This window comes from Excalfactoria chinensis, chromosome 2, assembly GCF_039878825.1.
Source record: "Excalfactoria chinensis isolate bCotChi1 chromosome 2, bCotChi1.hap2, whole genome shotgun sequence".
Classification (NCBI taxonomy): Eukaryota; Metazoa; Chordata; class Aves; order Galliformes; family Phasianidae; genus Excalfactoria; species Excalfactoria chinensis.
Window position 1 is genome coordinate 132,486,044 of NC_092826.1, and position 16,799 is coordinate 132,502,842.

At 38.6% G+C, this 16,799-nt stretch overlaps 1 protein-coding gene across 5 annotated transcripts in view; it reads right to left on the minus strand.

The window, feature by feature from the left end:
• The window catches only part of ZMYND11 (zinc finger MYND-type containing 11), a 100,826-nt gene that overhangs the window by 36,942 nt on the left and 47,085 nt on the right, over positions 1 to 16,799 (minus strand). For all 5 annotated transcript variants that reach the window (XM_072327555.1, XM_072327556.1, XM_072327554.1 and 2 more), the window contains one exon: positions 5,556 to 5,715. In XM_072327555.1, coding sequence (XP_072183656.1) covers positions 5,556 to 5,715 — 160 coding nt within the window. The remainder of the gene's footprint in view (positions 1 to 5,555; positions 5,716 to 16,799) is intronic.

Genomic DNA, 16,799 nt, shown 5'->3' on the forward strand with positions numbered 1-16,799 from the left:
CTTTAGTGAATCACCAAATGTAAAGAACACCGATAATTTCAAAAGTTCCAGTCTGGAAAGTTCCAGACTAGCAAATGTCCAATTTGTTACCATATGAGAGGAACAATTATTGTTGTTTGGGCTGTATTTGGCTGTGGATAGGTGAATTCACATAGGACTTCAGATCCAAGGCAATACAGATGGATTAGAATCATTTTTTTTTAATGACTGAAGAAAACTCTTCTTCATTCAGTACATGTTCTTCTTCCTTTTGCTCTCCAGTAGGAAGAACATCATGAATGCATGATGAAGACACTGGCTGTCACTATCGCCATTTCATAGTATTCTACTGCTCCTAACTGAAATGAATGGGATGCACATTAAAACCATTTCTCAGCTCAGCAAATTAGAAGCCACCAACTTGCTAGCAGTAATTGGTAGCTATGTGGTTGTCATGTTTTCTTTTTAAATTTAAAGTGCATTTTATATCCAGAGAAGATTCAAACCCTCACAGTGATCATTCTTACGATGCCATGATTATCTCAGTACTTATGGAGAGACTCAAGATGGCACAGCCAGATCAAAACACTGCTTCTGGATATCAGCAATGTCCTGGCATGGAAAAAAATACAGTTACCAACACAAGCATAACAAGAAAGAAACCCAGCTCAATCTAAAGCAGATTAGATTAACAGAAATGTAACAACCAAAATACATATTTTGTATAGACTGAGCCTCACAAAAATAAAGCTGCAGCACATCAAATTGCTGGATGTTTACTTGAGGTCACTGGGGTTAATAAACTGACAGTGCTGGCAGTGGGCCACAAAAAGGTTAAAATGATGGTAAAGCACAGTGAAGAGATGGTTAGTTAGGCAGGCTTGGGACCTGAAAGTATCTGGAATTACTATAAGCAACTACCACTACCTTACAGATACTAAATATCAGAAAATTGCCAGGATGAGTTAGTAAGTTTTAAATACATGGTGCGTAGGGAAAAATCACATTCTTCTAATGTTTCCTTAAAAGAGGAAAGCAAGAAAACTACCCCTCCAAATGACATGGTCTTCACCTAACTAAAAACTGTTTACAAGATAAGAATTGGAGAAACAACAATAAGAGATGTGGAGAACAAGTGCACACATAATGATTGCAACTACAACCCAAAGTCAGACTTAACCAGCCAGAAGAGCTGCAGGCTCTATCTATAAGCAATGAATTACATGATTGCTTTGGGGAAAACAGTCTTCTATAGAAAAGTGACCTCTCAAAAGCATGATCACCTTGTATCTATTTTGGCAGTGAAGAAATAGATCAGAGTACCCTAATTAAGTGTGAAGCCTTGCCTCTCATGTGTCAGTAGAGAAATCGGTCACTATGAGCTTTAATCCACAGCAATGCTATGAGATATGTTGCCTTCAAATGCAAACAATAAATCTGTGCTATTAACACATCTCCATTTTAGAAGAACACAATATAATCTGGCTTTGTGAACACATGTAAATTGAAACTATACGTTCATAATGCCTCTTGCTGGGCCACTGCAATCTCATGACATTAATCATGAGAAGAATTAGCACAATAAATGCTCAAAATACCTCCATGCACATTTGTCTGTAGAAAAATCAAAAACACGAGAGTAAGTAAGGCACACTAACTGCAAGGAATACATCTAATACCTCATAAAGCTACATGGGCATTGGTGCTTTAACTCATTTCTTTCACTTCGATTAGACAGACCACTGTTTTACCATGATAAAAGCACACAAAAATAATGGCAAAACTTAAAACCAGAAATTAATCGATAAGGACATTCATTACTACTTTCATCAAGAACCACACTTTCCTTGTAGTCATTGCATCAACAACATGGTTAACAACACTTATTTGCAGTTTTTTTTCCCCTCAACCTGCAGAGCAAAGAGATCATTTGTTTTTTTTATTGAGAATAAATAACACTTCCAAATTCCAAAAGTTCTGCAAGAAACAGAAATAAAGATTTTAGAAAGGAAAAGTAAAGTTCTGTTACCAGATTTCAGGACTGGCATTTCCCTTGCAAGGCAAGAAGCTGCAGAGATTTTGTTGAATTGCATAATGATGTCAACAAAAGACAGTAAAAATGCAAAATTACTGACTAAAATGCTGGGTAACAATGGAAAATAATCTCTTCTCTCATTTATTTTGTGTCAAATGCATTAATCATCTCTAAGATGAGAAAGCCTGTAAGATGAGAACACATTTTGAACATTTGCAAAGCATCTGTATAGATGGTAAATGAGCAAAGAAAATGAGTACCTGCACAATTCCTGGAAGTAAAATACTTGCAGCAAAGTTCTTGCGTAGTTACCAACCCATAAATATCTACTGGAATACAGTATATTGGGCAACTGGCTTTATACATTAGATTAGTTTTAGTACCACATATAGAAATCTCTCCTCCATACACATCAGAGAAAAAGAGGACAAATTTATGCTGTTTTAATCTGATTATTCTTTTTTTTTCCAGTTTTTCAGAACATTCATTTTCAGATGGCAGTCTCTCTTGGAAAGGTCTCCTTCTGATGCTCCAAAACTGTTCTATCTTTGAACACCGGTCAGTTCTTTTGTATGACATCTGAGGACGTCATAGTTTGCTTCATTTTTTAAAATATATTTTTACTTTTGTGTTTGTTTGTTTTTTTTAACCACCACTCTGACAGAACACTGATAGCAAAGCAGCATAAATTTCTTAACACTTTCCTCTGAGGGCTGTGAGAAACTGTATCAGACATCACGTCCGTACTGCATTTATCTGTCATTACGTCAAAGTATGGATAACACAAGCGTTTGGAAACAGAAAAGCAAACACCACAAACTACCTAATTAAACTTTTCCAAACAGAGCTGCATTTTCATAATCGTAATTGATTCATAAATAATTATTGTTATCATTTAACAATCAATTCATGGTTACCATTAAAACCAGTAGTTTCAGGCCTTGTGTCAACCTGCAGTCAGTCACCTACATGAATAACAGATGCAGGTGGTCAGCAGTATCTGCAGACCAGATAAGTCATTTATTTATTTGAATACAGATTTTAATTAGTAGGGTTTAGGTCCAAAACTTCAGGAATGCAAAAAAACTTCAAGCAAATACTCAGATTTTAAAAAAATCAAAGGAGGGATTAGAAAAATGTCTCCTTTGCTAGCTCCTTGAAACAGGTGTTCCTTATTGACTTCCAGCCTGGTGCCAGAAAACAAGCTGAAATCCAATGGCATTTTTTGCACAGATGTGGTAGATCAGTCCTCAAGTATTTCACTTTATGAGCTTTCAAAGCTCTAGTGGTACCAGTCAAACCACATTTGCCAATGGGGTCAAGGAGCCGTCTGTAAGTACTACAGTTTGCTGAGACTGAAATCATTGTTCCAGCGTTAACAGCCCCATTTCAGAGTTCTATCTCCTAGGAGCGGATCTCTGAAAAGACTCCTGTGTGATCGTCCTCACTGAGATGTAACTTGAGCTCATGGTTCAACAGTCATTAGTACCAGATCTGGATTACACAAAACTACAGACTGCATCTTGATCAAGTGCAGGCAAAGTATGTGTAACAATATCCAGTGTGTCCAATGTAGGGAACATACCAAACTTTACAGTTTCGCACCAATTGTTGGAAAATGGAAAATACTGGATCTGATGCCAAGTGATAATGTTGCTACTCATTAAAATTTTTTGAATAAAAACTCCTCAAAGTATTCCTTTATTTCAAGTCAATGTATTTTGCCTCAGGTATCTGCAGCATTTTTAGTATTAAGGATCCAGAGAAGCTGGAGGCCGGGTACTGTTGAAACATGGCCCTGATTGGAATCTGATTCCTACTACTGCCAAAAGACATTAAGTCAAGCATGCACTGGTGTTCTCAACAACTGAGATGGCCGTCAGACATATGGGCACAGCATAATGCAGCAGTGTGCAGCAATCAGTACTTCTAACCAATAGGCCTTTCATACTGTGACCTACGTAGTATCCTCAGCTACGGCAAAGAGAACTCTTTTCATTCTGAGATAAAATAATAATTTAATTCTAATTATTCACTGGGAATTTACATACTGATTATCAGACTATTTTGTTTAGATAAATGTTGTTAAGAAGAAGCAGGGTTTGTTTGTTTTTTTGAATGATACGATGGCTATTGTGATGCATTTTGACTCTTTACTTTTTTTCTTCTCAGCAATAGAGGAACCAAACACATTGAACACTCGTGATAACTACAAATATCAGACTATGCTATGTTGTGTCTACACAATTAACACACATAAAACTGACATAAGAAAAAATTTTAAACAACTAAGCAGGAATTTCTGAATATTCATTCCCAGGCGAAACTGCGGAAACAAAACTAAATACCCTTTAGAAGCTCCCATGAGGTTTTCTAAACAAATTAGAATGAAGAATAAAACAGTGACGTAACATATATCATATACATATTGCAACACTTCAAATTAGTGTGACTGGGATAATTTGAAATACAATCCTTTCCATTATTGATAGTTTATATTTCTTTCAATTTTAAAGAAAAAGTAATATATTATTCCCCTGATGGCTGCAATTATACAATGAGTATTTCAGTACCTTTTACAGCTAATTCTCCTGTAGAGAGAATTCTCTGTTCTTCTGGTTTTCTTCAAAGTTTAAATAATTATCTCTGTCTGGAAAATGTTGCCCATTTTACCAGTATTTAATGAAACTTCTGTTCCAAAACAGCCATTTCTAGTTCAAGTATTTTAAAGCTTTGCTAAACTGTTTTTGTCAGGAAACCATTGTCTTGTAAATGCAGAGAAAAGGCTTCTGAACAAGGCAACATAATCACACAACTTCTGTTCCTGGTTTATTAGGCTATTCTCAGCACTGTGAGTACACTAGAATTTAGTTTTAGGGACAGAAAAAAAAACATGTATTTCTTCCCTTTACATAGCTTTCAACCTATATAATTGGATTTAAGTATTTACTTTACATATCCAGTGGAACAATGCCTGGATGCCTGTAACTAATTTACTAAGAAAATCATTCCTAAATGTATGCCCCAGTGTTTCCAGATTATCTGTAAAACAAAGCTTTTAATGTCTATTTACACATAATAAAATATATAACTTTCTGTGGTTCTTTGGAATCTTTGGAAGTGAGCTCTTTTGAAATGGACTAGCTTTTCCTTTCTAAGATTCAGATTGAAGCAACACTGATCCAAAATTCTTGTATTAATATATTTTAAAAGTTATCATCATTGGTATTCCTGGACATCTGAGGATTTCAGGTAACACCTATACCATTATATCTAATACCTTCCCATGTAGAAGAGGTAACGCTATGTACATTAAGCATGACTGAGCAAGATTTCAACAGTGTTTCACAGCAGAAAATTCACATTTGAGAACAAAGAGCTCCTACGGAACAGAAAGGGTTAAAAGGTTTAAGAACACGTTACTTCCCTGGTCACAATCATCAACACAGCATCTGTAAATAACTTCAAATAGAAATTAAAACAAATTTACTGTGAAGATACCAGAAATCATGATTTATTTTCTCAAAGATTTTATACTCACAATCTCATCTCCTGGCAACCAATATCCTTCTTGTTCAATACCAGCCTTTGACCCTTTACACCCCACCGTCAACGTTTCAACAATAAGACCATCCTTGACTGCTAAACTCAGCTGACGAGTGGTTTCTTTTGGATGCATACCATGGACTCGAGACATATACCTGCATAGAGAGCACAGAAATCCTTAACTGTGAGTGTAACATTATAAAATGCGTCAACAAATGCATACTCTTTAAATGATGCAAAATTGCATTTATTCTAAGTTTTATATTATTTATAAACCATCATCAGTTATATAAATCTCCTCATTTATTTCAAATGATCTTCACGATGTAGAGATGTATAGGAGAAATAGAACAGTAACCTACAGAGAAAATTATTAGACCCAAAAATAACATTCACACTGCTCAGCCTTGTTTTTGCTAAACTTCCCTCTCCATCCAAACCCCTGGAGAGACTTCTTGCATCTCTGCAATATCTCCTACTGGATGCACATTTTAGAATGAGCCTGGAAATGTTCCAGTGAATCTATGACACACGTTCCTGTGTAGAACGCATTCATAAAGAACATGAAATTCAGGCACCATGTATGAAAACCCAACAGCCAGATTTATAGTACCAGATGGTTTTTCTCTTTTTCTTGAGATAACTACAATGACCACACTATAGTGAACGTCACTGATGTGAGCAACACACATACAGCCTAAACTGTGTATATATGTGGGACCCAGTTGTGAAATGTTGGCTTTAACCCAGTATATCTTTTTGTTTCTAGACCAACTCAAAGTATTTACTTGCAATAAACAATGTAGAATAATCTTCCCTCTAAAAAGGCAACCCTTCTGTTTTAAGATCATTACACTTCATATATATCTTTTTTTCCAGCAGGATTCCATGAACATATTTATCAGCCACTGAGCACGGAGAAGTGAACTGCAACTGCATGCATACAGCACATCAATGAATTGACTGGGTCTTGACTTGGAATCTATTGGAAATTTCTGGAACTATTTTTCCAGCATTAGTTCTCTCACAGTTACAGGTCCAGCTGCCACCCCCAGCTGCCCTCCCCTGACAGCTCCATGCCGTTCCCTCAGCTCCTGTTGCTGTCCCCATAGAGCAGAGCTCAGCACTGTCCCTTCGCTCCCTGTGAGGAGCTGCAGCCTCCATGATGCCTCTCCTCAGCCTGCTCTGCTCTGCACCCAACAACTGCAGGTACTTCAGCTGCTCCTTATACATCTTCCCCTCTGGACCCTTCACCATCTTTGCAGCCCTCCTTTGGACACTCTCAAACAGTTTTATGTCCTTTTTGTACTGTGGTGCCCCAAATTGTACAGAGTACTCAAGGCGAGGCCATACCAGTGTCCAAAATATGGAGCTCTGAGAACTCTGCTAGTTGCCCATCAGCCAATTGCCCACCCAGCACACTGTGGTTTCGTCTAACGGTATGCTGGACATTTTGTCCAGAAGGATACTGTGAGAAACAGCATTAAAGTGTTACTGAAATCCAAAGACAAAGCTATCGGCTCAGTTTAGACTGTTTCATGTTCGATGATAAACTCCAGCAATTCCTCTGTGACTGACATCACAACCATCTTTACAAAGAGTATCATTATTTAACACAAGAAGCAAATGTGAGGGAAACACTTCTGATCTAAATTATGTAAAAAAATAAATAAAATAATAATAAAAAAGAGTTATATCAGTTCAGATTTTGGTTTTAGTAACATGGCTGACAGGAACCACCAATGCTTTAGAAGTTAATAACTCACAGTAAGAGTGAAGTCAGCTCTCTGAACACCTCTTCTCTTTGAGGACATCTTGCTTTCCAACTTGTTACTGTTCTGGATCCATGAAGACCGTTGCCAGACTTGCACTCTCTCCCAAGCTTCTCCTGAGAACTGGTTTACCCTAATCTAATCTTTGCTTTTCCTTTAAAGGAAACTAAACGCATATAATCATACTGTAAATCTGTTAATTTCTGTTTGAGTGCAGAAATTCATACAATAATCAAGGCAACACAGGACATCTGTAAATTGCTGCATAGTATCAGAGGCATTTATGTAAATGCAGCAGACTGCAGGACACTGAGAGTTTATTTTAGGCTAAAACTCCTTAAAGGCAGGCGCTGCAATTTACTGCAGCTTTCACAATGCCTACCACACTTTGGTCCAAGCCTGGTTGGTTTGTACATGCTACCACTGCATGAAAAGTTAGTAAATAACAATAAGTTAACAAAGAAAGAGCAAAATGCTGTGCAAGTCTGTGATCCAGTCTAATATATTTGAATCATGCACTTGCTACCAGCAAGGATTGAGGCCAAGTGATGACCTAGGAGACAGACCTTCTGTGTCATGCAGGGCAGATACTCACCTGCCCAACCTGACCCCTCCCTGCATCTGCTGAAATTAAAACACAACACAGGAACCTGTTCAAGCAATATTAAACACCACAAATGAGTCTTTCGTGTTCCACATGTTCCAAGGAGAGCTTCAACAGGCAGAGAGTCAAATCTATCACTTCACTTTCAAAAACTGCAAGCAAACACCACTAATATGCTGAGTGATGCCGAGCTGAAGCTTTAATGCTGCCTGAAATAAGGAGAAAAACTCAGTTGTTTATACTCATGTTCCATGCATTACGTGTGTGTGTGTGCATATACACACATATTTATGCAAATGTACACAACCAGATCTTTGAAGTGCAAATTACCTCCGTCAATATTTGCTAACTTTATTGGATTTTGAAATTTCCATTTTAACAGTTTACTAATAACTTCCCCGTCCGAGTCACAGCAATTCCTGCCTTCTGCAATTTCCACAATCCCGTAATAGTACTCAAAATAGCACTGATACCATGATTGACCCCCCAAAATCAAGTCTTAACTGAGTGACGTCCTCTTCTTCAGCACATCTTGCTGAAGAAACCATCCATTTTGCATAGCATCTTTCACAGTTGCAGAAACATGTTTCAATAAAATTCCTGAATGTAAGCAATGAGTTTTGTGATACTTGTCACTCACATTTCTGGACAGATAGGCATGTAATACAAAACAAAAAGCTTTAAACCAACTCTAATGAGCTAAGAGCTTTAATCTGCCGATTGTGGCTGTGGCAGAAGTGAACAGGAGCACGAGGCTCAGAATCTCCTATGTCTCAAATCCAATCTGGGTTCTCAACCAGAGTGAAAGTACTACCACCGAACAGTCTGCCCAATTACTCCAGCTGTAAGTGGGGAGCGATAAATCCTCAGTGGCTTTTTGTAGAATACTCAGTCAATGTTCAGGCTGTGCATCCTGCAGATCCAGAAGGGCTATGCTTTTAATGCTTTTAAATTCAGTGCTACCAACTTTTGTAGGAGAGCGCACAGACAGAGAATGTTTTTACTTGGAAGGGTAGAGCTGCTGTTAGAAATGTGCCCCCCACCTCCATTTTTTTTATTTGATTAAAACCTGCAGAATATACATGGAATAGATATTCACAAAGACTCAAGAACAACATTAGCAGGATCTGGGTGAAATTCTATCTCTTCCATTTCAGCCAAAAGCCAGCAGCTAAACTGAGAAGCTTTTTAAAGCTCGGGATTTTAACCAGGAGATGGTTCTTCAATAATGAAATGTGAAAAGCAGTCACAACGTGAAACTCTGGGTACAAAAACAAAGTTATACTCTTGCCTAGAGACAGAAAGCACGATGCTGGGAGTACTAACTACTTCCCACAGACTCACCACTGGATCAGGAAAAAAATACTGAAATACTTCTGTGCAAAGTGGCACTATTAATCCAGGGAGTGCAGGTCTTTTCCTGGCACTGCATGCACTGAAGTATCTGGCACCATAAAGTTAAGAAACAAAGAAGAGAGATGAAGTAATCCCTGATTGCTGTTTTCAACAAAAGCTGATTAGCTTTACCGTGGAGACGGGGAGTTGAAGCAATACTGGTTTGCTACACTCTTGCCCAGTTCTCCACATTGACAGACTGGGAAGTGTACTACAATGTCTACACTGCTGTTATGTAGCCAACCATGAGAAACAAATCCAATATGCTTTCAGGTGGTTGAGAAGACATCATGGAAACAAAGTAAAATCCCCTTAGTTAGCAAACCATCCCTAATCAGCTAGGGGGCTAAAACAACCATTGCAAAATACAACTTAACTGGGCTAATAATCCCCACCATATACAAGGAGAGTCTGCAGGATGGAAAGAGGAGGTTCGGTCTAATAATCTTCATATTACATTCCACATCTCACCAAACACTGCAACTGACAAAACTGCTGCTCAGTTTATAGTTCAGTATACACAAATCATAGGTCAGCATTTCCTCCACTTACAACCTGATGGAAGAAGCATCCTTGAAATCACCATAGAAGTATCATATTATAACATATAGAATGGCTTAGGTTGGAAGAGACCTTAAAGATCACTTATTTCCAACCCCTCTGTTGTGGGCAGCAAAAACTGCATTTATAATAAGAACCCTCAGCCTGGTTGTTGTTTGTTACCTTCCTCTACAGCGTAACACCACTGAATGCAAATGTAAACATGCTGACCACCAAAAATGAGCCCCTACCAAAATAAACTGGTTAGATGCACATGTGTACATAGCTAACACATGTGCCCACCTATCTGACAGCAAAGAGAAGTTTTAGGGGAGAACACTGAAGGATAATCATTGGATGGCAAGCAGGTATGTGCAAGCACTTCATTAGTACACAAAATACCAATCATAAAAATGTTTAATACCTATTTTAAACTTATTTGGGACTTCACATAAACAAAAGCAAGGTCTTTCCTTCAAATCCAGCAGCAATAAAACACCATTTTCTCTCCAACCAGCCAGTCCTCAGCATGCCTTTCCATCCAAAATGTGCATCGAATACATGTGCTTTGTAACACAGCTTAGAACTTAAGAAAAATGTCCAAGGGGTGGGGAGGCAGCAGTTCTAAAGCTGGATCACCATGGGAGCAAAACAGATACAGAAGGAGCTGGCACTTACAGATATCAGATGGTGAACTTTTTGCCTACAGCTGTCGCACAACTCACAGCTCTTTTGCTTGGTGCTGTACAAGACACAACATGAAGCCAAACTCCTTCCCAGAGAGCTTAATATACACGGACACAGAGCAATGCAGAGAGCCAACTCAGTCCTCAAAAAGCCCTCTTGGAGGCAGCAGTGGTAGTAAGTACTGAGACCCTGCGACTGGGCACCACTGTGCTGTGGCCTGAAAGACAGGTCTGGCAAAGGAAGGAAGGAGGAGGAAAGCTAACACAGGTTTAAATGCAAATAAATAAGATAAAAATAAAATAAAATAAATCTCATTTTTTTGGACCTGTAAAGAATTGTATTTTCAACCATCTGAACTCATCAAAAGGAAAATACTGAGAAGATGCAAGAGTCTCTGTCAAAGACTGAAGTAAAATACACATAGGAAGTAGCTGCCTTATGTAAAACAGCACAGTGTGCCAGGTGTAGATTGATGCTAATTTTAGTGGCAAACACTGTAATTGTCATCTGATCAATTAGCTCTGTCTCTGGTGGATGCCTCTGCCCTGCGCTACAGGAAGGTGAGTTGCAGCTCTCCGTCAGATGAGCAACTCGCCCTGGGAAAAAATGAGGGTCTGGAGATTTCCATGCACAAACTGCTTATCTCACAACTGAGATCTGATAAAATATAGCAGATCCCATTAAACTCAAATGAAAAGCTGCCATTAATTCTAAATGTTACCTACAGGTATGTAAAAATGTCCTAGATTCAGAGTCAGACCTTAAGGAATAATGCATAAAATGAAAGGAAAGCAGCCCAAAGTCTATTTTGAGTTGTACATTGTGTTCCTATCTCTGCTGATGCATTTTGCTTTTGATTCAGAAGATTCAGGATGGTAATTCTACAGAAGGCTCATGCTCATCTTTTAAAACTCCTACTTTTCTTTAATTGGCAAAGATTGTCATTTGGTCACACTGAAATGGAAGGGACGTCTGTGGCTTCTTTTAACAAATACAGCCACATTGTGTAAGAATTTAAAATGCTGAAACCCAAATTTCAGGAACCCAACCAGCTCTCCTTATGGAAGTGAGCTGAAGTTCTCCAGTTCTCAGCATCAGTGTCTCAAGTTCTCAGCTCTACCCAAATGTAGCGCTGTGCTACAAACCAACTTCACTGACACACAGGCTAAGTACTGTAGGCATTTATGCTTCAAAATAATGCATTTGAAATATATACTGCCTCCTTGCCAGAAATGTGAGAGCTGGTCTGAGAGCTGACAACAATGTAAACACATACAGAAGTCAAACAGTTTACACTGGGAACACAGCAGCACACTCCTACCCTAACCCCCCCCCCCCCCCCCCCCCAAGCTACTTCTTTATATGCTTACAGTTATTAAGGCTTTGATTGTGGATTAAACTCTATGAGATAAGAACAACTGAGCCTAATATTCTCTCACTCCAAAGAGACCAGCATGCATGCACTCCGACACTGCTTGGGCTACGCAGCCATGGACAGGGCTGATGCTGGTGCAGTGTTTATATTATCTCCATTTTGTGCAGTCTAAACTTCCAAATGGGGGATATGCAGAAAGTGAACTATAAAGAAACCACAATTTGTTTATATATTCTGACATCACTGTCTGTGACATTCATTTTGAAGACGCTGCTACCCAAGTAGGACATGTTTGAACACAGACTCTTATTTTTTTTGGTGGTGGGTTTTTGTTGTTGTTGTTGTTTGTTTGTTTTTAACAATAAAAAAAGGATGCTTAAGTTTGATAGTGAACCAGTTCAGGAAAATTTAGATCTGCCTGATGCTTTGACTCCTGCTGCTAAAACAAAGGTAAGGAGAAATCTCATTTGTTCACGCTTTCAGATCCCACCGGCACCTTGCAGTTTCCTATAACTTTATCTCCTGGATCGTTTCTTTCAAAATCACAGTAATTTTAACTCAGGTAATTCCTTGTTTCAATAATTTCAGTCCTTGCTCATGCAATTTCACTATCCACTTAAGACTGCATAACGTACCAATGTGACCACAGAAAGCAAGTAATTAAGGCACCGAACTATTCAACCCTTATCTACAAAAATCTCCTTTTCAAAACTACTACTATCACCTTCTTAAGGAGGAACTTATCTAAAGGAGAGCTCTACTCTCAGTTTTCCAACTAGGAAGTTGTTCATTACAGGTAATGCTCACATACTGCCAGCCAAGAGGAGTCCTAATCCTTCAGTGCCATTAAATATGTACAAATACTTGTGAATATGCAGAGTCACAGTTCCACCAGCACTTTGCCATGGAGAGACAATCAGATAATACATGACACAGAATACAACACCCCGACTGACATCTTGCAGTTGAAATGTTCAGCCAGCTCATATCATATGGAGCATCCCAAAGCAAAACATGCCTAAAAAACACCCATTTGAGTGCTTCGATGATTTAGTGTTTAGAGTTGTCTATCTAATTTTTGTTCCATCCTTATCTGACTTAAAAGCAACAATAGCTTTTTTGTTTGTTGGTTGGTCAGATTAGCTTTAGCTTGGCTGAGTTTCAAAGCCATCCCACTGTCACACGTGTGTTCACGTAATTACCAGCTAGGGAAAAGCACAATAGCTGGAGAAGCCATCAGGGCAGAGCTGCTGTTTTGGTTGTATCAATGGGAATATGAAACCGCAGCCTAAAATAGATGGTATGAGCAGTGCTCTGGAGATCATTCTCTCTCCACTGATTACAGAGAAAGCCTCGATGAGCACTTTAGACCAGACAGCAACCTGTTAAATTGCCACACTGCACTCACTTTTATCCCTTAGCTCTAGCAGAAAAACACATTTATTTACACACACGCACACACACACACAAAAAGCCAAACATAAGCTAGAAGTTTCCCCTTCAGACATCATAAAAATGTTATGATTTGAGCAAAAATCAATACTGCTTGTGAAACAAAAAGGAAATTGGTTTGCTTTTAGTAATTAGAAACAAAGATAGCCCACTGTGCAGACTTCAACAGGAATACTAACAGAAGCATGGGGTTCATGCAAATATTATTCGTAATGAAAAGGAGATAGTGATTTCCAGTTCCAAGATATTTCTACTACTTTCCTTCTGAATGTCTATACTGGAATTAGTAGTTTGTATGTACTGCCCATGTAAAGTATTAAAAGTTGAACATTAACAATTTTCATAGTAACACATATGGTGAAGAGAATTTAAATGAGTTTGCCATCATTAACAAACATCACAAGAGGATGTATCATTGTTGTTAATAACCATAGGTTGGAGCTGTTAATCGCTGCAGTTTCCAGCCATGCTTGTGCTCAGCCCAGAGATGGCTACTGACCCATTTGAAATAGAGCAGAAAAACATTTTCCTATCAAGACCGCCTAAAAGAATTCTTAAGAGGATAGTTAGAATCACAGAATTCCTCAGGTTGGAAAAGACCTTAAGACCATTGAGTCCAACTACAACCTAACCATACTATCCTAACTCTAACAACCCTCTGCTAAATCATGTCCCTGAGTATCACATCCAAACGGTTTTTAAACACATCCAGGAATGGGGACTCATCCACCTCCCCGGGGAGCCTATTCTAATGCTTAACAACCCTTTCTATAAAGAAGTTTTTTCTGATATCCAACCTAAACTTACCCTGGCACAACTTGAGGCCATTTCCCTTCATCCTGTCACTTGTCACCAGTGAGAAGGGACCTGCCCCATTCTCACTGTAAGCACCTTTCAGAAATTGGGAGAGCAATAAGGTCGCCCCTTGACCTCCTCCCCAGACTAAACAGCCCCAGTTCCTCAGTCTCTCCTTATAGGGCACATTCTCCAAGCCCTTCACAAGCCTTGATGCCCTTCATTGGACCTGCTCCAGCAGCTCCATGTCCTTTCCGTACTGAGGTGCCCAAAACTGAACACAGTACTCGAGGTGAGGCCTCACCAATGCTGAGTACAGGATGTCTTCCCTAGACCTGCTCACCACACCATTCCTCATACAAGCCAGGATGCCATTGGCCTTCTTGGCCACTTGGGCACACTGCTGGCCATATTCAACCAGCTGTCCATTAGCACACCAAGGTCCCTTTCCATCAGGCAGCTTTCCAGCCACTCCTCCCCATGCCTGTAGGGTTGCCTGGGGTTGCTGTGACCCAAATGCAGGACCTGACACTTGGCCCTGTTGAAACTCATAGTTTACCTTGGCCCATTGATCTAGGTCCCTCTTTAGTGCCCCTCTCCCCTCCCAAAAAGTTGCTAGATAAGGGAAAATTATCAAGCAAAACTGGTTAAAATATCTCACCAGCATCATCTATTTACATTTTTATTTATTTATTTATTTATTTTAAAAGAACAGTATGAACAAGATGTGCATCCGTTAATATTTCCAAACAAGGCAAACACACAGAAAGTTTGGTCTCACTTCAAACTCCACTGCTTAGGTTTATAGCCCTCAACAAAACAGGCTTTTACATTAAACCTTACAGGTGGAATAAACAGTTACACAGCCAGCCACAGCAACCTTCCCAGTCCACATAGTCAGCATAAAGCAGCAAAAAAGATGGCAAGGCCAGAAGTACATCTGCTACATGTTAGACCCTTGTGAATAGTTTCCTACTCCTATGCCAGCCAGTAGTGAAACGAAGACTCACTAATTCATACAGCAATGTACTCACATAACTGGATGTTATCACATAGTGGGATACTGGCTTATTACCATCTTGAAAGAACAATTATCCTTAATAAATCACAAACTACACTGCTTAAAATATATGAGCTTCTTTTTACGTCTTTCCTTAAATACTTCAATAATGTAATTAAATGAAACCACAAGTCAAGAAATGGTCTCTGTCAACTGAAGAGCTTGATGAGAAGCGGAGCAATTAATAATATATATTATAAACCAAAGACGACATTTTAACCAAAGATCCCAGCTCAGAAATTGGATAATGTTCCTATTATCCTGACCAAATGCAGTTATGATCTTTGCAGACTTTTTGCAATAAATATTCCCAATTTTTTCCTTTCATTCCTGCCTTTACCCTCCTGGGTCAAAAATGCCTAAAAGCAGATCTTAAACAGGAGCAGCATTAAATCCACATACCCTCCAAAAGGGATAATAGTGAACTCATAAATAAAATTAAGACTAAACCAATAGTAACAAATGGATAAAAACTTAATAACTGCTATAGCTATCTATGGGTAACAAGGGTGAAATAATTCTACTGTGAGTATTCCTTGAACAATGGCCGACAGGCTGGCATTCCTTCTTGAGAGTCTTATGAAATACGAGTGTTGAGCCTAATTCCTCCCTTCTCTTCAATGTTTCAGTGAATCTGGATGATAAGAGCTCTTATTAGGTTTCCCAATATTACCTCATTGGTCAGTCTAGGTACAAATCTGCAATCAAAACAGTGTATTGGCTATTATGTAAAAAAATTATTAAATTCCTTGCATTTTCCTGTATATGTGCACACAATTATTTTGTTACTTCATTTCTAAATAACTTGAAGATCTCTGAAAATTTCAAACTGATCACAAAATTCAATATCACTGCAAAGACATTAATATACAACATTAACATTTTGGTTTCTTTAATATTCCATTGCTATGTTTGTAACTGATGGCAACGCACACATAATTCAGAGATTTTCCATTTGATCAAAACCAGAAAGTTTACTAAAAGATTGCTTTTTATTTTATGAATATGTTGATTTTTAACTACTCTGACCAAAACTAGACATTTGTTTTTCTAGGACGATCAGTGACAAAGGTTTTACAAGCCTTCAAATTTTAGACTTGGTGCATTTATGTTAAACCATGAGAAAAGTGTTTCAAAGACGGAAAAGAAAAATCCACATCATTTTCTGGTTAGAAGAAGCGATGGAAGGAGTTTAACAGAGAAAAGGAAGAAGGACAAAAAAATGAAATGAACTGGTGAAGGCTGATTTAGTAGACTCAGATAGAAGGAAGTGCCTTGTCTTTGGCTATATCAGGAAACTCATAAAGAAATATCTAAAACTAAGAATTTTCCACGTTGTCATCATCTGGTGATGCGTTTCTGTGTTTTCTGTAAGAAACGGATTTGTAATCAAGGCAACCCAATGCAAACTGAATTAAGTTTTCTCCAAAGTGAACGCTCAAGGGATGTAGTCACTGGAAGCAGCTATGTGGCCTGCTGGGGAAGTAGGTCATGCTGCTTATGGAAGGAAATCGCCACACTTTTGCTTACTTTTAAATAATTCGGAAGTGCAATTACAC